A 21,242-nucleotide genomic window follows, 5' to 3' on the forward strand; every position below is an offset into this window, starting at 1 on the left:
AACCGCTGATGAACCGCTGAATTCCCTCAACCTCTCCTTGACACCTGCACATAATTCTGAAGAAGCAATGACGCTGTCTTCTGACACCGAACTCCTCCTGTGTTACAAGAAGCCCAGGATATTTTCATTGAACGAATCGCTTTGATCCATGAAGCATATCGTCAAAATGAAATAGAAAAAGAAGCACAAGACGCCGGGCCCAGTTTTGTCCTATTTATCGACATGGACAACTCCGAGGATGACGAGGATGAAGACAAAAATGCACCCTCTTCGCATGATCTGCGAATGGTAGATTCAGAAGGAAACGACTTCGAAGACGATGGCCCGCTCCCTGGCCTCGACTTCTGATTGGATATGATTAGTCGGTGACTAATGGCTTAGTAAGGGGGTGAAATCCTCCATATACTTATTTTTCCACGCCCACTCCACCCTGAACACTGATCACCGATATCCCAAACTCGACCAACTTCTAAAGGTCCGGAACGACCTAAAACTAGACAGGTCCGTAATGACCCTAAACTAGATATAGTCCGGAAAGACTCTAAACTATGATTGTCCGAAATGACTTGAAACTAGACGATGAACAAGGACGAACCCCGGAAAACTCCTGCAAGCTTCGGGACCCCTCACATCACTGCACTTCGACCACCTGAGTAGACCATATATAAACAAAGGGTAATAGAAGACGATCTCCCTGCTGGACGACCCCAAGAAACTCCTGCAAGCCTTGACACCCACGCTCGGACCCCCTACCTCCGGAACGAGGCTAAACTATCACGAGACGAACTCCACGGAAACTCCTGCAAGCCCATGGAACCCTCTAGAACCCATCATGGCAATGACGACCACCCTCTGATGATGACCTGATCTTTCAACAAAGATAAAGGATGATAGTACCTATCACGGCACTCCCTCTGATAGCGAAGAAGAATCTCGAACACGAGTTAGCCTCATGGCTAGATAAAGACGATAAGAGATAACGATAAAGATAAGTTTAGATTGAATCGGAGCTTGGATTGATCTGGAAGAAGGTTATAAACCCTCTCGATCCCTGAACATCTCTCCCAACGAACCTCCATCACCATCATGACAAACTCCATCGACAACGACTCTATCAAAATGACACTGAAGGACTCTGACTATGGAACAGTCCTCAGAATGACGGAAAACAGCGCGTTCAATGAAGCTGCTATCCTGACCCCGCGTACTCCCAAGCGATCGACGAAATCCTTGGTGATCAAGACGCCAGAACTGCAGCGTGTACATCCCTCACCGTCTGCATTATACGAACCACGAAGCTGCTGGAAGATGTAGCCAATCGTGTTGACCTTGATGAAGTAACTCGGAAACTTGCTATACTTCATCTGCAACGGCGGATCAGAAACTTCGCACTTCACTTACTCCCCTCGACTTCTCCGATATCACCGACCTAGCGATAAAGAAAGTTGAAGTGAAGCCACTTGTAGAAGAACCCGCCCGGTACCCACTGAGAAGAAGGTGGCTACCATAAATCAAACCCGCACCACGCTCTGTAAGCGCTGTGGAGGATACGGACATCAGTTCAGAAAATGTCCAGATTATGTTTGTTGCATCTGTGATGAACTTGGACCTGACCATCTGTCTGTCCACTGCCCACAACTCGAAGGACGCATTGTGCTCCAAGAGTTTAGTGACGAAGAGAAGTTCTTTGAAGCTCTCTTAGATTGGGAGAATAACCACAAGGCACTGCGGATCTAGAACTTTGGCATCCCACCGAACTTTCCCCTGTCCCTGAACCTCCCTCAGTACCTTCCGTCTCCACGTCAGCAATTCCCGCAACACCTACTGCTACGATGGAAGAAGATGTTTGAAAAAACAAAGTCGGTGACTTTGTGCGTAGTAATGGGGTAATGTTACAGTCACTACGAGAGCCCCCAGCTACTCGACCAGCCCTCTGCCACCCTGCACGGCAACAGCACGATAACCGGGCCTTTAGGCCTTGATGATAGATGATGAATAGAAGAGAAGTCCGGAAGATGCCGGATTAGGTAAGCGATCTGGATCGCTTACATGATATGACGACATAGGTCTAGAAGACCTATGTATGTTATCAAGATAGAAGGCAAGCCTCGTGTTGCCTCATGTACTGATAGAAGCCTGCCTCATGCATGGTATCTCTGACTCGATAGATAAGCAGATTAGAACCCAGCTTCAAGCTGAGCTTAGATACGATAGAGTAGCCTTATATAAGGTCGACGATTAAAGTAGATGTTCCTTACTTTAATCCTACTGGGTTTTGCCTCGAAACCTTTGTCTTGCTAAAGCTACCTGCTTGACATCAGATCCGCACCTTCAGAAGGACTTGAGACCCCTTCTGCCTGTAACCGCTATCATCGCTCACCTCCGCAAGCGTACGCAACTCCTACTCTTCTGTAGGAGCCGACCTTGGACTCTCAGCACGAGGTATCACTGTCGTGATCGTCGCTGTTAGATCATCCCAGTTCGCACGCGACTTACCGTCGTAACACATATATCTTCCTGCCCTCATGTGTAATGTCATAAGTGCTATTATGTATATGTCAAAGTACTAACAAACAAATTATAATTGCCAAATGCCAAATCTCGAGTACCAAGGCCCGAGTACCGAACCCTGAATACCGAAGCCCGAACGCCGGTCACCGAGTACCAAGGCCCGAGTACCGAACACCGAGTACCGAGCCCCGAGCCCCAAGTTCCTAGGCCCGAGTTCCGAGCCCCGAGTACCAAGCACCGACTACCGAGCCCCGACTGCCGAGCCCCAACTACCGAGCCCCAAGTACCGAGCCCCAAGTACCGAGCCCCAAGTACCGAGCCCCAAGTACCGAGCACAGAAAACCTGGCAGCGAGTACTGGGTAGTAGAATATACAAGTACCAAGGACTACCTACTGAGTAGTACTGCAATGTGTCTACTATCAGACATTGATCAATATTTACATGTTACTTGAGTCCTCAAAGGCCTCAATGAGGGTATCCAATACCTTCAGCATTTCGGAGGTTGACTCCCTTACCCTTTGCATCCTCCGGAGGTCCGCATCTGCTTTCCACAGCTTGTCGCATGTTTCAGCCCATGCCATCCTGAATGGTCTGTCAGCCTCAAGAATTTGGGCTACTGTAGGGGCAGGAAGATTTCCATGACGCTGTTCATAATCTCCCAGGCAATCTACAATTGATTGAACTTGCAGGATATTAGCAGAGATAAATAATCAAATGTTGTATACTTACTTTCAGCTTGATCATAAGATCCGATTGGCATGAACTCTCGAACCATGGCACGCAGGGCTTCATTGTTGAGTTCCGGCTCGGGCGATTGACGTTCGGGAGCTTCTGACATAGCTTAGAAGATAGCATGAGTAAAGCACATGAAATGATATGAATATACCTACAAGGTATGGGTGCACCTGGTACACCCGGAGTGGCCGGATCGGGCTCCGGAGTTGATTCATTCACTGGGGAAATGCCATGAAAGGTGACCATGGGATTGAAAGGGTAATCTCACCAGCCATAGGAAAATCGGGTATAACCGGAGCATCATCAGACGAAATCAAGGTATCCTCCGGACCAAGATACAAGTCCGGGTCATCGTACAGGGCCAGTCCATCCGCCAGAGCCGGAGATGATGGATCTGGAGATATGTGATGAATTTGCACATGTAAAATATGTAAATTTGAATTGGAAAACATACCGGGAATTACATTCAACACATCTAAACCACCGGACGATCCAGAATCAGAGTCTAACTCATCATCCGGCCCAAGGTATATATCATCTAATGGATCTGAACCATGTCAGATCAATTGACTGAAATCAGAAAAAACAAAACATACCAAGGGACATCCGGGACTGGGAGGACTCATCCACATCCATTGAAGTGAATTCAGTGACCGGAGGGTCATGAAATCTGACCCCAGGTTGAGAGCTCATGATATCTGATGAGCTGATGCACTGATGAACTGATTGATAACTGATAACGTCGAAGTTCAACACATGGCCGGCGATTGCCGAAAGTTGAATGATGACCAAACAAACACAAACAATCAATGAATTTTCAACATCGTCCTTCAATTGTATTGTTTCTTTGAAACTTCATTCTATTGATAACAGATTTCACCCTGCTTTCAACATTTTCACATCTGTCAACTCCATCCAAATGTCTACTCAAGTTCAATCTTCATTGGCCAACCTCAAGGCATCCACTGCTCAACTTGTGGGCATCATTGCCGGCGCCCGGCACATCCTGGCCGGCTCTGTGGACGTCCACCTTGTTCTAACAAAGCAGGTCACCACTCTTTTGGTATGTTGAACTTATTAAATTAGTGTAACATTAATGTTTGTAATGTCCGGGTAGGCTGACATCATCCGGGCCCATGAGAAAGGGGAGTACATCCCTGGAATTGTGGTGTCCTGCTCTAAGGAGCTGATGAGGGTGCGTTCCATGACTCCCCGGGCTTTGCCCAACTGGCACAGCATTGGCCACGATGACCCCCGGGTGGCTAGACACGCCTGGCGCAAGCAAGTCCGTGCCTGGGAGGCGTTGGGTGATAATTCCTGTGATCTCCCTGTTGTCCCTAACGTTTCCACTGGCCCACTCACTGTCAACCTTCCGTCTCCACCTGTCCCTTCACCTGCACTTGTCCCTTCCCCCACCCCCGTCATTCCCTCACCTCCGGTCGTCGCCGGACCTTCCGGCAAGATGACCCCCGAGGTCCGGCACAAAGGAAAAGGTAAGGCCACCTCCGTCGACCTGTCGCCGGAAGTTGGGGGGAGCAACAAGAGGAAGTCTCCAATGATTTCGGGACACTCCTCCCAACCTCCAAAGTCGGCGCTGAAGGCTCGCAAGCGTGTCAAGTCAACTCAACTCCCCAAGTCGAAGCCGTTTGTGGAGTCGGAAGATGATGAGGACCCAATTGTTCAGGTATGTGTTCTGGCTGATTTCTGACATGCTCTCAATTTGTTGCAGCCGATTTCGCGTGGAGTGCCGGAGGTCGTCCTTCCCCAGCGCACCATTGTGGTAAGGAAGCCCCAGTCGCCTCGGTCACCCGGTTCCCCCAAGAAGCAATCATTTGGGCCTGCTTCGGTAAGTTTGCATTTTTGTTTGGACTTTAAATATATGCTCATGTGTCCACAGCTGACTGCCGGCAGTCGTCCGGAGGTTACGGTGAGTCGTTTGGACATGTCCGGACCTCCCATGTATAATTCCCACTCATTCCCATTACATTAGAAATCTCCCATCAGTCGTCCGGAGGCTCGGGTAAGTCCTAGAAGTTTTCCAGAAACTCATGTGTATTAACAATCTGTCAGGCAACCTCCGGCAGGCGTCCGGAAGTTGAGGAGGAGTCCAATGATACTTCCAGTGCTTCGGATGGTGACCCGCCGGCCACTACCACATTTGATATCACCATTCCCGGCCCAGTGAGTACTCAAATATATTCCCTCTAGTCCATCTACTAACGGATACTACAGAACAACCCCTGCCATTATTGTGTCAAGGAAAATTGGCCCTGTGCGACTTGATTGGACAAGAGGTCCAGCCTCCCCTGCTTGTCTTGCATCTGCTGCTCCACCAAGAAGATCAAATGCAACCCTGCATCTCTGGGATCCCCACCCAAACGGACCCGAGGGAAGTCTACCACCGGCCGGATGCGTTCCAAGACACCTGCCCCTGCTCCATCCAATGCTCCATCTCCCTCCCGGTCAAGGGCCCGAACTCGTAGTCAATCTCGTGGCCCTTCCCGAACTCCGGCCATCCCTGCTGCAACCACACCCCAGGTGCAGTCACGTGGTCGCAGCAAGACCATCACTACCAAGAAGACACCTGCACCTGCACCTGCACCTGCACCTGCACCTGTTCCTGCACCTGTCCCTGCACCTGTCCCTGCACCTGTGCCAGCTGGTAAGTCACCCATACTTTTGATGACCGGCTGACCTAATTTTTTACTTAGCAGTCAGGTCTTCCAGCGTCGCAGTGCCTCGTGCAGCACTCGATGTTCCCATGCCGGATCTCCATTCCATGGCAATTGGTCACCAGTTACCAGTATGAGTCTGAGTGCTCAGTAGTTTTCTATGATATTTCCTCTCCTCTGAGCCTTGAGCCTGGTCCAGAAACCCTTTAGGGTCGAATAGCAGCTAGGTTCTGCAAGACCCAACATTGTTCAGACTCCCATCTGAATTGTTGTACCTTCAACTGAGACCAACGCGTAGGGGGTTTCTTGTGTTTCTAGGCTCTCCAAGCTCTCCATCATCCCCAAATTCGCCTATTACCCAACCACAGTCATTCCTTACCAGCTTCTCCCATAATCCCCAGTTTTCAGCATCTTGTCCTCTCCCCAGCGCACTTGATAGGGGTTTTCCCACGCGTTTTTCAAGCGGATCTCTCGCAAACTTAGGTCGTATTCCCCACGTCCGTCCGGTCATTTTGAGCCCTGGTTCAGTCAATTTGGAGCGTAGTTGTGGAGATATTGAGTTTTTTGTGTTTTTGAGAAGTTGAGGGGAGATAAGGGTTTTCTGGGTGCTCAAAGGCCTGTCTCATCTAGCTCTTTTGGCCAGTTACCATCCCTCAGTGGCTCTGTCCATTGCCCCAATCCGCTTTTTGATAGGACCAGCCCTTGTTGCCCTGCACATACCCCTTCCCTCCTCCTCCCTCTTGCACCTCCGCACTTTTTCGCACTTCACCAGCCCATTTCGCATCAGAACCCATCGACCCTATATCCGTTTTGAAGCCCTCGTTCATGGCTTTCATTCGCGCATATCCGCGCCTCGCGCGCTCAGCCGTTTCGCTCGCTATTCGCATTTGGCGCGTTCCCCCCTATTTTTCGCCCCATTTTTGCGCCTTCCTTATATCTCGTCGCCCTGTGATCGCGCGCCCATCGCCTTAGGCGCGTTCTGACCGCATTTTTCCGCGCTTTCCATCCATCCGCTCCGCTTCCCGATACGTCCGCGCATTTCCTCCGCAATCCGCATTTCTCCCATTTTCCGCCCTTTTCCACCATTTCCCTCGTTCTTCTCACTCAGTTCTCCACCAAACCTAGTCAACCCTATACTCATTTCGAAGCCCTCGTTCGCCTCTTTCTATCCGTCTACTCCCCATCGTCATCCATGCAACCATCATCGCGTTTTTTTCACTTTAGCATCGCTGCTCCTCCAGTACTAAAAGCAAAGTCTGGGGATTATCATTTTATTGCATTGCCTGACCCTCACTCACTGGCGCAGTTTACCTGGCATACGCGTCAAGGAGACAAAAGGTGTTTGAGGACCCCCAGGTTAGTTTTCTTAAGTTTAGCTTAGCTTTGGTTTGCATAGGTAGATGACTGGGGACAGTCATGATTCAAAGTTCCCATGAGATGTAGGGATTCATTTCTGGTTGGGCTTGTAGAGACTGTTTTACCTTACCTTATGTTGGCACTTTTGTAGCTTACATAAGCAATCAATCTTTTCACCAGTTACCAGTATGAGTCTGAGTGCTCAGTAGTTTTCTATGATATTTCCTCTCCTCTGAGCCTTGAGCCTGGTCCAGAAACCCTCGGGATGGTGCAGCTCGCATCGCTATTCTTGAGGCTCGGGTGCAGGAGCAGGACGCTAAGATTGATACCCTGCAACGCCTCCATGAGAGCCTCTGGCGCACAGTGGTTGACCGGCACCCTTCATTTTCACTTCCGGACACACCGGCCGATGGAATAATGTTGCTTGGTCAAGGAGGTCCCCCCCGTCCATGTCACCCCTCCCCTCCACACTTTCCAACCTCATTGATTTGGACTTTTCAGTCATGCAACCTACACCCTTGACGCCTGAGCATGAATCTGCTGTGGTAGGTCCCATGGTTGAGTCCACCCAAGTTCAGCCTGAGAGTCCACAATCCTCTGCCGAAATTGATCTCCCTGATGAACCAGGCAACCTCCTGCCAGAATCCCCCGGCAATATTGTGGTCCCTAATGAACCAGGTAACCTCCTGCCAGAATATGATTCTTCTGATGAGGAGATGGATGTTGAGGGAAAGGTTGATCTTCCTGGTGAGGAGGTTGACATGGCTACATAATTGCTCAGTGATAGATGTACATAAATGTTTTTCCATGCATGTTACCTATGCCACAATTGAATCATTCAATGATCACTCCCGATATCCAGAACTCGAAACTGCAGATTGAGGTAGATATCACCCAAAACCCGAACACCCGAATGTCAAATTATTAGTGCCGAACCCCAAGTCCCGGGTGCCGGGTACCGAGTCCCGACACCCGGAACTCAGGATTTGACATTTTAGACGAACGACATCTTCCAGACATGTTTAAATCAATCTATGTATATCTGTAAACATTTTACTAACCCCCAAACCCCAAACCGAGATGTACCAACCCCCGAACCCCGAAACACGAGAGTGCCGGGTCTCGGGTCTCGGGTGTCCGGAACTCGGAACTTGGGAGAATTTGGGGAGATCAATACAATTTAATTTACAATCGAGTTGATTGACAACACATTGACTTACCCATGTTTTGCAATATATTTTTGTTTAGACATACCGAGTTCCGAGTTCCGGACACCGGAGACCCGAGACCCGAGACTGCCGGGTCTCGGGTGTCCAGAACTCGGAACTGGGGAAAATTTGGGGAGATCAATACAATTTGATTCACAATCAAGTTGATTGACAACACATTGAATTAACTACGTTTGCAATATATATATTTTTTAGACATACCGAGTTCCGAGTTCCGGACACCCGAGACTGCCGGGTCTCGGGTCTCGGGTGTCCGGAACTTGGAATTCGGTATGTCTAAAAAAAAATATATTGCAAACATAGTTAATTCAATGTGTTGTCAATCAACTTGATTGTGAATCAAATTGTATTGATCTCCCCAAATTTTCCCCAGTTCCGAGTTCCGGACACCCGAGACCCGGCAGTCTCGGGTCTCGGGTCTCCGGTGTCCGGAACTCGGAACTCGGTATGTCTAAACAAAAATATATTGCAAACATAGTTAATTCAATGTGTTGTCAATCAACTTGATTGTGAATCAAATTGTATTGATCTCCCCAAATTTTCCCCAGTTCCGAGTTCCGGACACCCGAGACCCGGCAGTCTCGGGTCTCGGGTCTCCGGTGTCCGGAACTCGGAACTCGGTATGTCTACACAAAAATATATTGCAAAACATGGGTAAGTCAATGTGTTGTCAATCAACTCGATTGTAAATTAAATTGTATTGATCTCCCCAAATTCTCCCAAGTTCCGAGTTCCGGACACCCGAGACCCGAGACCCGGCACTCTTGGGTTTCAGGGTTCGGGGGTTGGTACATCTCGGTTTGGGGTTTGGCACTGAAAATTTGACATATATATTTTTGTGAGTGTTGTGCTTCTGGTGTCCATGCTTAGAAATAGGATTTGTTGCACACCAGGGTTCAGGTGTGGGGTTTTTCCACTTCAGTCCTGGATTATTGGTCAATGCCACACATGATAGATTCATGTTTTTGTGCTTAGGGGTTTAGATTTGGTGGTTGATGGTAGGTATATGCACTGATAGTGTACATGTATCCTATGTGTTTGATTCGCTGGTGGCTACATCAGCTGTATGTCTTGATGGGACATATCTAGGCTCACCCATATATGTAATACACCCCCGTCGGCCCGCCTGTCTATGTATTATCCCCCACGTCGGCCGACCCGTCTATGTGATACATCCTATGTTGGCCCACCCGTCTATATAATACATCCTGCATCGGCCCACCCGTCTATATAATTATACCCCACCTCGGCCCACCTGTCTATGTAATAAATATTTTATAGCACCCTCGGCCCACCGGTCTATTTGATATCTCTTTCGTCGGCCCACCCGTATATGTAATACATTCCACGTCGGCCCACCTGTATATGTAATACACCCTACGTCAGCCCACCCGTCTATGTAATATTCCCCTACCTCGGCCCACCCATATATGTAATACACCCACGTCGGCCCGCCCGTCTATATAACAATATTTGCCTTACATCTCTCTTCAGCCCAGCTGTCTATAATATCCTACTCTACATATTACCCAGATGGGCCCACCCATCTCCATGAATGATCATATTCCCCCGGCCCATCCGTCAACATTAAGGATATATATATCATTGGCATACATGGGCCCACCCGTCTCCATCGGAAATAATATGAGTCCCGGCCCATCCGTCATCATCGAGAATATACACAACATGGGCCCATGATCAGCTGGCCTGTCTCATACGGGATATTATGGAGGTCGGGTGGCCCGTATAATACGGAATTTGTCACTGAAGGGGCTCCAAGTGTCTCAACGTAGCGAATGCGGATACGGTCTTCGGCTGGTGGCTGCTTCAGATCATCAAGGTATTTTTGCTCTTCGTCGAGAAAACGAACGAAATCATCATCGGTTAGTCGAAGCTCGTGTTTGATAGCTGTGAGTTCAGTGGTGAGATTGTGAACTGCCTTCAGCGCTTCTCGATAGTGGTTCCATAAGAAATTACCTATTGGAACGCTAATCAGTACTGTGAACTAAGGCTAAAGTGGAATATACAAACTAAGGCTAGCGTACTTGTCTTGATCCCAAAATGAGAAGTGTTCCTCGATAGATTGATGTCGATGGAAGGAACTGGCATGTCTAGTACTACGAGCAAGCTCATTGGAAGCAGAGAAAACGTGTTCACAACCTTTGCCTTCAGTGTGTCCCGTTCCAGGAATATACATTGGATGCCAACGTAACTGGCATTTGCGGTTGTGTGCGTGGCCATGAAAGGACCCGACCATCATCCGAAAACCAAGATCGTGCGCTCGAGAGCCGAAGGAACTATTGCTCAGGGTCTTTGAGAAGGCGCATCCGATATCATAAGCACAGCCCCCGTTCTTTCCATATACAGTGAGGAGCTTGTCAATGAGCGCCAGCGGATATTTAGCTCTGTTGGAATGATCAACAAACGTCAAACCATGACAAAAATAGACTAACAGCTCGCCACTCTGAACCATGTCGCAAGCTAGAAGTATGAAGCGGTGGCGACAAGCAGCGATAAAGATCCCAGACTCATGAAACACGGAAAACATTTTTTTACGAGTCTCAGGGCCAGCATTGCGCCATCGATCAACACAAGTGAGCACATTAGAAGGGTTAGTGCTAGCGTCAACTGGCTCTTCCTCCCAGTTATCATCATGGGAGTTGATCTGCACAATGCGATCAAAAATTGCTCAAATTAAGTTAGTCGACTTACATCGCACGATTTCGCTTCGTGTTTATACTTGTCAACAGTTTCACGATCAATCCAGTAGTCTGAACGAGCTCGACGAGAATCCAACCAAGCAGTGTTACCATAGATGGAGGAATCCCATCTCTTTAAGCTATTGTTGCCATCGACGCACACGAGCCAGTTGAAATCAAGGGTTGGCTCATCTTGGAGTTTATAGAAGCAAGCGGGACAGGAATTTAGTAAGCGCCAATTGGGAGTGTCGTGTTTGAGCGCCGCCTTGAGGCGCTGGTCAACGTGATGGATGATTTCCAAATAAATATCGTAAGCGGCCGAGAATTGTGTATTGAGGTAGGGCCGGTAAGGAATCTATCAATTACATATCAATAGACAGGCTGCCGAGAGTATCATCCCATACTCACATCATGAAGGAAACAAAGTGTTCTACACTGTGCCTGGATACTGAAGCGAGGACAGGCTCGATGACATTGCTGGAAGGCGGCAAGAGTACGGAGCGAAATTGCAATGGTTGGGTACATCGGGGCGCATCCGATGTAGCCATGATAGATAAGTGTCTCGTTAGGGAACCTGTGCGATGCTATCGGCTGGAGAGAGGAACGGCACCACCCTGTGGGAGAATGAAATAATGCTTTGAAATAGTGCGAAGATACTTACTGAAAATGTCAATGAGCTCGATGTTGTTGAGTGAAGGGCAGTCCGTCGTATCTATGTCCAAAGGTGGGACTGTGGGCAAGTCTTGTGGGTTTGGTATGCCATTGCCAGAATTTCGAGCGCGGTAGTCAAGATAGGCGTCCACAAGGTGTTTGATCTGGAGATTCCAATGAGAAGTCTGGTCTTCTGTGCGGTCTCGGCGAGTGCGAGGATCTATGTAGCGACTGTGCTGAAGTATAAACAAGATATGTCAGGATGAAGTGAATAGGACTTACTATCCACCAATGTCGGCCACCTGATGTGCCAGCCCTTCGAACACTTCATGTTCCCCACCTGCATGACTCATATCAAAACCTTCCTCTCCAGGAGGAGCAGTGTATGGTAGCGCCTCGACATCGATGCCATGGTGGGTAATCATGGTCTCCACCGCATTTCGGTCCTCTGCGGACATTTCTGTTGCAAAAATTATAGTGAATGAGGCGGAAAGTAAATGAGAAAACATACCTTGTATTTCAGCCTGGCGGCTGGTATCCATTGCCATTATTCGATGCTGTTGTTTGCCAGCCGCGAGGACTTCTGATCGACGATGGCGTCCTCGAAAATGGTGAGAAATGACCGACTTCGACAACCCGGTGACCTTGTAAGTGGTAGAGCCACGAGGCATGGCAGGCGTTGAGGATATGCAGCAGCACCGGATAGCGGACAATGTGGAAGAGGGCAAGGGGCGTGAGAATGCATTGGCTTGGTGGATAACCCTTCTAGGCGCAGGCGGGAAGGGCGCGGGAAGTTACTGATAGAGTCCGAATACCCGCCCCACCCTAGGCTATAGTACATAGGTTGAATAAGTGAAGGCCCCAGGTAATTTGGGGCAGCATTTAATGCTGGTGCTGGGTTTTAGCACAAACATGCCTAATCAGAGTTGCCGAGGCACGTAATCGTCAAGTATAATAAGGCTCCCTAATTGGGCAACCCAGGTGCATTTTGCCTATCATTACATCAATCCTTCATGAATATTTCTAAGCTTTTAAGCTATTATAATGGATGTATATGGGTGTTATTCCAGGTCTCTGATCACATCACAGGCTTGTCATGTTGGATATCTCGACATAATGTGCAAGTCTCGCTATTAATATTCATTCTTTATCTTTAGACTCACTTACTGCACACATGTATTTCATTTGTCATTATTGATGTTTTGGATTTCTTTAGCTTATATCTTGGTCACATGGTAACCAATGGACGAGAAAAGACTACAAATAAACTCACCTAGACTCGGACTACAACCTTGATTAAGCTGACTACTGATTCCCAGATACCGAGTATCAAAACCAAATACTGAGTACCAATTACCATGTACCAAGTACTGCGTAATGAGTAACAAGATAACCAATTGACAAGAAAAGACTACCACTACACTCACCTGGACTTGGACTACAACCTTTGGTAAGGAAGTTAAGCATAATAACAACTTTCATTTTTTCATTATTGCTAATGTTTTGCTAAATGACAAGGAAAGACTACCAAATCACTCACCTTGACATGGACTACAACTGTCATTTTTCATTATCATTTGCCTATATTGACTACCGAGTCTTGAGTACCAACCACTGACCACCAATCACCGAGTGCCGATGTAGAAACAACAATACAATGAGGAACAAAAGAAGCTCCTGACTGTATCTGTAAAAGTTGTAAGGTCGCGCGCTGCCTAGTCTGCGTTACTTGAGAAGCAAGTGCGTTCGACCCTATAGGGGAAGTGAGTGCAGCAAGGATCTAGAAGTGTGCGCTTCAGCGAAGCGCGAGAAAGCGCAGGAGCGCGCAAGGTACAAAGGCGCGGGAACGCGCGCGCGTATTAGCGCGAAGTGCGGGAAAGTGCGCGCGCGTATGCGGAAATGAGAAACTAAGCTTAAGTAGTGATATAAAGCAAGATAAGAGATATAAGAGTGCAAAATGTAAAGGAATAGCTTTCTACTATATTCTGCTAAGTAGTAAGTGGGTAGTAACTAGTAAGTGAAAAGTAGGAAAAAGTAGGTAAGTAATAGTATGTACTGCTGGCGCTTATATAGCGCGCCTAAGCGCGGTCATGCGGAGCCGAAGCGCTACCGAGTAGGTATGTAAGGATATATATGAGTGAGAAACTATGATAAAAATAAAGGTGGAACTATGCTAATAAAGGAAATGGAAATATACGTACTAGGAAGCTTGGTGGACAGTGGATGGATGCATCTGAATGGCTGGCGCTATAGGGCGCGCAAGCGCAGGAACGCGCGCGCGCGTATACATCGCGAAGCGCGGGAATGGTGCGCGCATGGCGCGCGTTGCATGGGAAAGCTGCGTGTCATATAGAGATAGCTGTGGGTAGCGCACAGAATGACGCTGCGAGTTTGTGCTGTATACTTCCTAGTGAAACCTGCCATATCACACCATGAGACACACGAGTCTCTACACCGAGTACCGAGTACCGATAGGGAATAGTGTGGGTGAACCCTGGGGTATGAGTAGCACTACCCCCACCCATACCCCATGATATACCCACACCCACCTTGTGGGTGTGGGTTTTTTGGTGGGTATCAGGGAGAAACTACCGAGTCTTGAGTACCAACCACTGACCACCAATCACCGAGTGCCGAGGACCGAGTACCAAGTACCGAGTCCCAAGTCCCGAGTCCCAAGTCCCGAGTCCCAAGTCCCAAGTCTCAAGTCTCGAGTCCCAAGTCCCGAGTACCGAGTCCCAAGTACCAACCACTGACCACCGATCACTGAGTGCCAAGTACCAAGTCCCAAGTCCCAAGTCCCAAGTACCGAGTACTGACAAATACAATTCCCAGGTTATTTGAGCCCTACACCAATGGATAATACATACAAATACAATTTGTGTCCATTTGAAGTACCGGGTTTCAGGTTTTGACACTCGACACTTGGTGATTTGTGAAATGAGTGAAAAATGGACATGTTGTGTACATGATGTTGGGTTTCGGGCTTTGGGTCTCGGCCCTCGGCCCTCGGAACTCGATGATTTGAGTAATGTAAATGAAAAATCAACATGTTGCATGCCGGGTTTCGAGTTTCGGGTTTCAGCACTCAAAACTCAGTGATTTGTACAGTGAGTGAAAAATGGACATGTTGTGCACATATTTTCGGGTCTCGGGGATCGGGTTTCGGCCCTCGGAACTCGGAACTTAATGACTTGTGTAATGTAATTGAACAATGGACATGTTGCACACCCGGTTTTGAGTTTCAGGTTTCAGCACTTGAAACTCGGTGATTTGTGCAACAAGTGAAAGATGGAAATGTTGCATACATATTTTCGGGTCTTGGGCTTCGGGTCTCGGCCCTTGGCACTTGGAACTCGATGATTTGTGTAATGTAAATGAAAAATCAACATGTTGCATGCCAGGTTTCAAGTTTCAGGTTTCAGCACTCAAAACTCGGTGATTTGTTCAACAAGTAAAAAATGGACATGTTGTGCACATATTTTCGGGGTTCGGGGTTCGGGGTTCGGTGTAGAAACTACAATACAATGAGGAACAAAAGAAGCTCCTGACTGTATCTGTAAAGGTTGTAAGGTCGCGCGCTGCCTAGTCTGCGTTACTTGAGAAGCAAGTGCGTTCGACCCTATAGGGGAAGTGAGTGCAGCAAGGATCTAGAAGTGTGCGCTTAAGCGAAGCGCGAGAAAGCGCAGGAGCGCGCAAGGTACAAAGGCGCGTGAACGCGCGCGCGTATTAGCGCGAAGCGCGGGAAAGTGCGCGCGCGTATGCGGAAATGAGAAACTAAGCTTAAGTAGTGATATAAAGCAAGATAAGAGATATAAGAGTGCAAAATGTAAAGGAATAGCTTTCTACTATATTCTGCTAAGTAGTAAGTGGGTAGTAACTAGTAAGTGAAAAGTAGGAAAAGTAGGTCAGTAATAGTATGTACTGCTGGCGCTTATATAGCGCGCCTAAGCGCGGTCAAGCGGAGCCGAAGCGCTACCGAGTAGGTATGTAAATATATATATGAGTGAGAATGCATGATAAAAATAAAGGTGGAACTATGCTAATAAAGGTAATGGAAATATACGCACTAGGGAGCTTGGTGGACAGTGGATGGATGCTTCTGGATGGCTGGCGCCATAGGGCGCGCAAGCGCGGGAACGCGCGCGCGCGTATACATCGCGAAGCGCGGGAATGGTGCGCGCATGGCGCGCGTTGCGCGGGAAAGCTGCGCGTCATATAGAGATAGCTGTGGGTAGTGCACAGAGTGACGCTACAAGTTCGTGCTATGTACTTCCTAGTGTAAAGCACCATATCACGCCATGAGAGGCATAATTCTCTACATCTCCCAGGGACTTAAATTCTGAGTGTCCCCACTCAGCGCGCGCATGGTGAGGATTTTGCGTGATAGTATGTGTGCGCGATGCCTGTATGATGCTTGGGTCGTTGGGCGATGAATGCGCAAGTGCAGGAATTATTGCGTGGATGTGCGTGAAGCGTGGGAAGTTGCGCGCATGGTATGCGCAAGGCGCAAGAATGTGCGCGCGCTATGCGTGAAGGCGCGGGAATGAAGCGTAGCATGGCGAATTGCAAGGGTGACTCTGGTGTGAATAGTGTTCCCTGGGTGTGAGGCGATGATGTGAGAGTGATATGGATGTGGCGCGCATATGGCATAAAGCGCGAGAAAGTGCGCGCGCGCAAGGCGCGAGAAAGCGCGCGAGTGTCGCATGTGTTGTATTGTGCGTATGATGCGAAGTGGTGCGGTCCAAGAGCGATCCAATCCAAGTCCAAACCAAGTCCTGCTAGGCGCGCTAAATATTAGGTGGTAAGGTTTGAACAGTGTGAGTAAAACTATATGTGAAAATGCGAAGGAAAAAATGGTAAACTTTGCGGATGTCCTATCCGACTTGTCTTCTTCGTGCGGCTGTCGACATCTACACCTTCCTATGAGCGAGGCGCAGGAAGCGCGCATGTGTGCGCGCGCGAGGCGTATGGGCACGTGAATATTGCGCGCGTATGTGCGCGTGAGCGTGGGAAGACTGCGCGCATATGTGCGCGTTCTAAGGTAAAAAGGAGCATGGTGCCGCGTCATGCATGCGAAGAGAAAATATACTATTGAGCTAGGCGGGCACGTTCTATGATTGTTTTTCTTCTATGTTCTTCTAAGTAATCCCTATATGCATATATATCAGTGAGTTATTAGTCCTTGGGACAGCATTATAATGAGAGAAACAAAAATGAAAGCGCGCTGGACGAAACCCAGGGTAAAATGAATGATATCCTATGAAACAACAATGTTATATGTTGTTCTTTGATGCGCGGCTGAGGCGCTTGATCCTCCTCCTTGAGCGCGTGCGAGTGCGCGTGACTAGCGCGCTTCGCGTCTCTTGCGAGCTGACACTTTACTCAAGGTAGGGTTGGAATGAGCGAGGCTGGCGCGCTTGGGGGGGCTTGTAACTGGCAGAATGAATTCCTGCACAACGCGCTGCAGGTTGAAGGCGCGCCAATGGGAGGCGCTGCAAGGGGTGTAGGGGCGCCCTACAAGCTGATAGGATGCGCGCGATGTGCGCGCCTTGGTGCGATTTCGCGCGAATTTAATTATATTGGCCGAACACGCGAGGAACGGCCATTTCTCTGCAAATGCATTAGCGAGAGACATGTATAGTGAAGAATTAGGCGCAAATGTTGCGCCAATGGGCTGTAAGGGTGGTATATCAAGGCGCAATAGGCGCATAGGTGAAGGAGAATAGTGCGCATCAAGGTGCGCAGGAATGAAATTGACATGGTAAGCAAAAGCGCGCAGAATGTGAATAAATGTGGGAAGTGCAAAGTTAAAGATGATGATAGGGGAGTTAGGCGCATATGTATGTGTCAGGCGCGCGCCTAAGTCGCGCCTGGATGGCTGATTGAAATATACTTTGTGTTGAATGATAGAAATGCGGTTTAGAAGGGGAGAAGCGATAGAAATGCGGTAGCGTGAAAACTCTGCTAAAATTATGAGTGCGCGAGGCGCGGGGACGCGCGCGCATATTGCGCGATGCGCGTGATCATGGCGCGTGAATAAGGGGTGGTGCAAAGATGAAGTTACAGTGATTGGAAGCATCATATAGCTCCTTAAGAGCTTTAAACATGAAAGAGACAGAAAACGCGAAACAAGATGAGGAAAAATATACAATGCCTCTAGGCGCGCGCATTGCGCGTCCTCAGGCGCAATATGGTGCGCCTGAGTTGCGCCAGGGTCGCCTGAGACATGCTCTGCTTGGTGGTTGTGCAGCGTGATGCACGGATGTTTTACCGGTGCGCGATAGTCACTGGAAGCAAAAAGCGCGACATGCGTGCAATCGTTAGTGACAATTGGAGTTACCAGAGGCAAACTCTGGTTGATGCAAGGTGCAACTTGAGCCTCTGATGCGGCAGGAGGCTCCTCTATAGGCGCGCTAAGGTGCAATAGATCTTTAGGGTCATCCCTGACCTCTGATGATGCGAGTGGTGATAGTGGTGATGGCGATGGTGCGATTGGCGAGGTTTCTTCCGTAAGTGATGCAATAGGCGGGCGCGTTTCGAGCGATGGCGTAATAACGTCCATAATGGGCGCGTTATTGTGCAATAGATGTTTAGAGTCATCCCTGACTGCTGGCGAGGTGATAGCGATAGGCGCGCGCGATGCGATAGGCGCACGTGTTTCAACTGGCGCATTAGTGTGCAATAGATGTTTAGAGTCATCCCTGACTAATGGCGAGGCTATAGCGATAGGCGCGTGCGATGCGATAGCGATAGGTGCGCGTGTTTCAACTGGCGCGTTAGTGTGCAATAGATGTTTAGAGTCATCCCTGACTTCTGATGCGATTGATGGTGATGGAGATGATGCGGATTGTGAAGGAGATGATGCTGCTGAGGATGATAGTGAAGAGGCGCCTGCAGCGCGCTTTGCGAGCGCGCGTTCGAGTTCGTGATCTAAAGTAATGCAGTCTGATATAGCTTTGCATGCTGGCGCAGTTGATGCTTGAGGTGCGCGTAAATCGCGCGTAGGCGCGGGAAAGGCGCGCGCGCGAGGCACGTGAATAGGAACTGGTGGCTTTCTGTCAAGTACAACATCTGAGGGTGCGCGATAGAAGAGTCCAGCTGTTGCATTAGCGCTAATGGTCGTATCCTGCGTTGCGCGACGCGCATGGTAGCGATCTTTGTACTTAGCTACCTTAGCTTGCGCTGGTGTGCTTGGCGCTACCACAGGTGCGCTAACTGGTGCGCTTACTGGTGCGCTTGGCGCGGGAAAAGCGCGCCCAGATAATAGGAACTGCGCAGCTGCAAAGACGTCCATAAATGGATATGGGTCGTATGGGTGGTGGTCAGGGAACTTGATCATAAGGCGCAAGCGGATTTGCGCCTGAGCATCGCTAGGGATTCCTTCCATGAATAAGCGGTCGCGTTCGGCCTTTCCAATACAGTCTTCGTCCATGAGTGGCTGCATAACCTTCCTGAATGCGCGCAGGTAATTGCTGAGTTCTGTGCAAGAAGGCATTGGTTTGTTAGCGTATTCGCGCGCGATGGCGCGCAAGTCCGCAAGCGCGTAGCGTCTTTTACCATCCCATCCAGGATACATTACCTTCACCTCATCTAAAAAGGCGCTGTAATTATCTACTGCCGCTTCTGGCATGCCTCCCCATAGTTCTCGATCATCGCGCGCAAGGTAGCGGATGATACCTTTGATGCGGTCAAGTCCTTGGAGTCCTGCTTCATCAGCAAGCTGCTCATAGGTGTCAATAAACTCGGCCAGGTTGTCTGTAGTGCCATCGAACTTGGGCGCGTTTGCTGTGCCGCGGATGGGCATTCTATAAGGCATTGCAGCGTGAAAAAGCGCAGGCGCGCGCGAGGCGTATCACAGGTGCGTGCGTGAGGCGCAGAGGCGTGGGAAAGCGCGCGCGCAAGGCGCGAAAATGCGTAACTAAAAATTGGTTAGCTTTTGAATATGTAAAGAGATTGACCTTTATGTGTTAAATAGCGTGAAGTGCGAAGATGCGCAAAACTAGATCTTGCTGACTGCTCCCCTCGCGGTGGGCTCCAGTTGTAGATGAGGAATCTTGACTATACGTGAAAACACTTAAAACAAAAGGGGTGCTCAACAGCAAGACCGGGATACGAGACAACGACTCGACCCAAAGGACAACTACTGAGAGAAGTTCCTCGAAATAAAGTGGAGGGAAACTCTGTGAGCTAGGCGGGCGCTAATAGGCGCGAGAAGATAACGCGCGCGAAGGCGCGCGTGCGCGAGGCGAAGGCGCGCGAGATGCGCGCGTGAGCGGGAGGTCCGAGAATGCGCGCGCGCGAAGCGAAGGCGCGCCTAAAGCGTTAGAGGCAAGATCTTACTGAGGAGTGAGTGCAAAGGTGGAGGATTGACAGGAGGATATGATCAGATAACAAGTGGGGAGGTGATCTATTCACTTTCCAGTCTACAAAGATAAGGGAAAAGTCAGTCCCAGAACTAAAGGAAACCCTTCTGTATTTAAGAATGGAGAAGGCGCGCTTCCGAGCGCGCTCCCGAACCGAGTAACCATATCAACTCTAATTATAACTAAGTTTAAATAAACTTTCTATAAGTAGCGCGGATGTCGGACCGAAGATTTTATTAGTTCAATGGATAAGATAGAAATAACGCACCAGCGAATCAGTAAGGACATGGGACGGATGGACGGACGATAGCGCGAAGACCTATGAGGAGGCGCGCGTGCGTAGGTAAGGCGCGCGTAAGTGCGCGCGAGTTCGGATAAGGCGCGCGCGAGTGCGCGCGAGACTGGTCCTTAGGAGTAGAGCTGTAATGTATAGGAATGTATGGTTAAAGGCCGGATATTCGTCATTGAGACGCGCGAGTCTCTACATCGGGTCTCGGACCTCGGACCTCGGAACTCAATGATTTGTGTGATGTAAATGAAAAATCAACATGTTGCACACCGGGTTTCAAGTTTTGGGTTTCAGCACTCAAAACTCGGTGATTTGTGCAATGAGTGAAAAATGGACATGTTGTGCACATATTTTCGGGTCTCGGGGTTCGGGTTTCGGCCCTCGGAGCTCGGAACTCAATGACTTGTGTAATATAATTGAACAATGGACATGTTGCATGCCGGGTTTCGAGTTTTGGGTTTTGGCACTTGAAACTCAGTGATTTGTGCAACAAGTGAAAAATGGAAATGTTGCATACATATCTTCGGGTCTCGGGCTTCGGGTTTCGGCACTTGGCACTTGGCACTTGGTTATTTGTGTGATATAAATGAAAAATAAACATGTCACACACTGGCTTTCCAGTTTCACGCTTTGGCACTCGAAACTCAGTGATTTGTGCAGTGAGTAAAAAATGGACATGTTGTGTACATATTTTCGGGTCTTGGGGTTCGGCCCTCAGCCCTCGGCACTCGTA

General features: G+C 48.9%; 2 protein-coding genes across 2 annotated transcripts; both read right to left on the reverse strand.

Annotated features, from left to right (window-relative positions):
* Positions 1 to 994: 994 nt before the first annotated feature.
* Positions 995 to 1,557, reverse strand: F5891DRAFT_1182227 (uncharacterized protein; the record flags this gene model as incomplete). The annotated part of the gene is made up of 4 exons (XM_041366134.1): positions 995 to 1,021; positions 1,074 to 1,139; positions 1,209 to 1,364; positions 1,402 to 1,557. The coding sequence occupies 4 exons, from the start codon at positions 1,555 to 1,557 to the stop codon at positions 995 to 997; spliced, it is 405 nt and encodes a 134-aa protein (XP_041231632.1).
* An 8,958-nt stretch (positions 1,558 to 10,515) lies between these two features.
* On the reverse strand, positions 10,516 to 11,919 carry F5891DRAFT_942030 (uncharacterized protein; the record flags this gene model as incomplete). Its single annotated transcript, XM_041374382.1, has 5 exons — positions 10,516 to 10,909; positions 10,958 to 11,169; positions 11,217 to 11,558; positions 11,612 to 11,817; positions 11,865 to 11,919. Coding segments are annotated over 5 exons (1,209 nt in total), but the record flags the coding sequence as incomplete, so codon positions are not given.
* Positions 11,920 to 21,242: the final 9,323 nt, after the last annotated feature.

Source organism: Suillus fuscotomentosus (genome assembly GCF_016647785.1).
Source record: "Suillus fuscotomentosus strain FC203 chromosome Unknown F5891scaffold_5, whole genome shotgun sequence".
NCBI lineage: Eukaryota > Fungi > Basidiomycota > Agaricomycetes > Boletales > Suillaceae > Suillus > Suillus fuscotomentosus.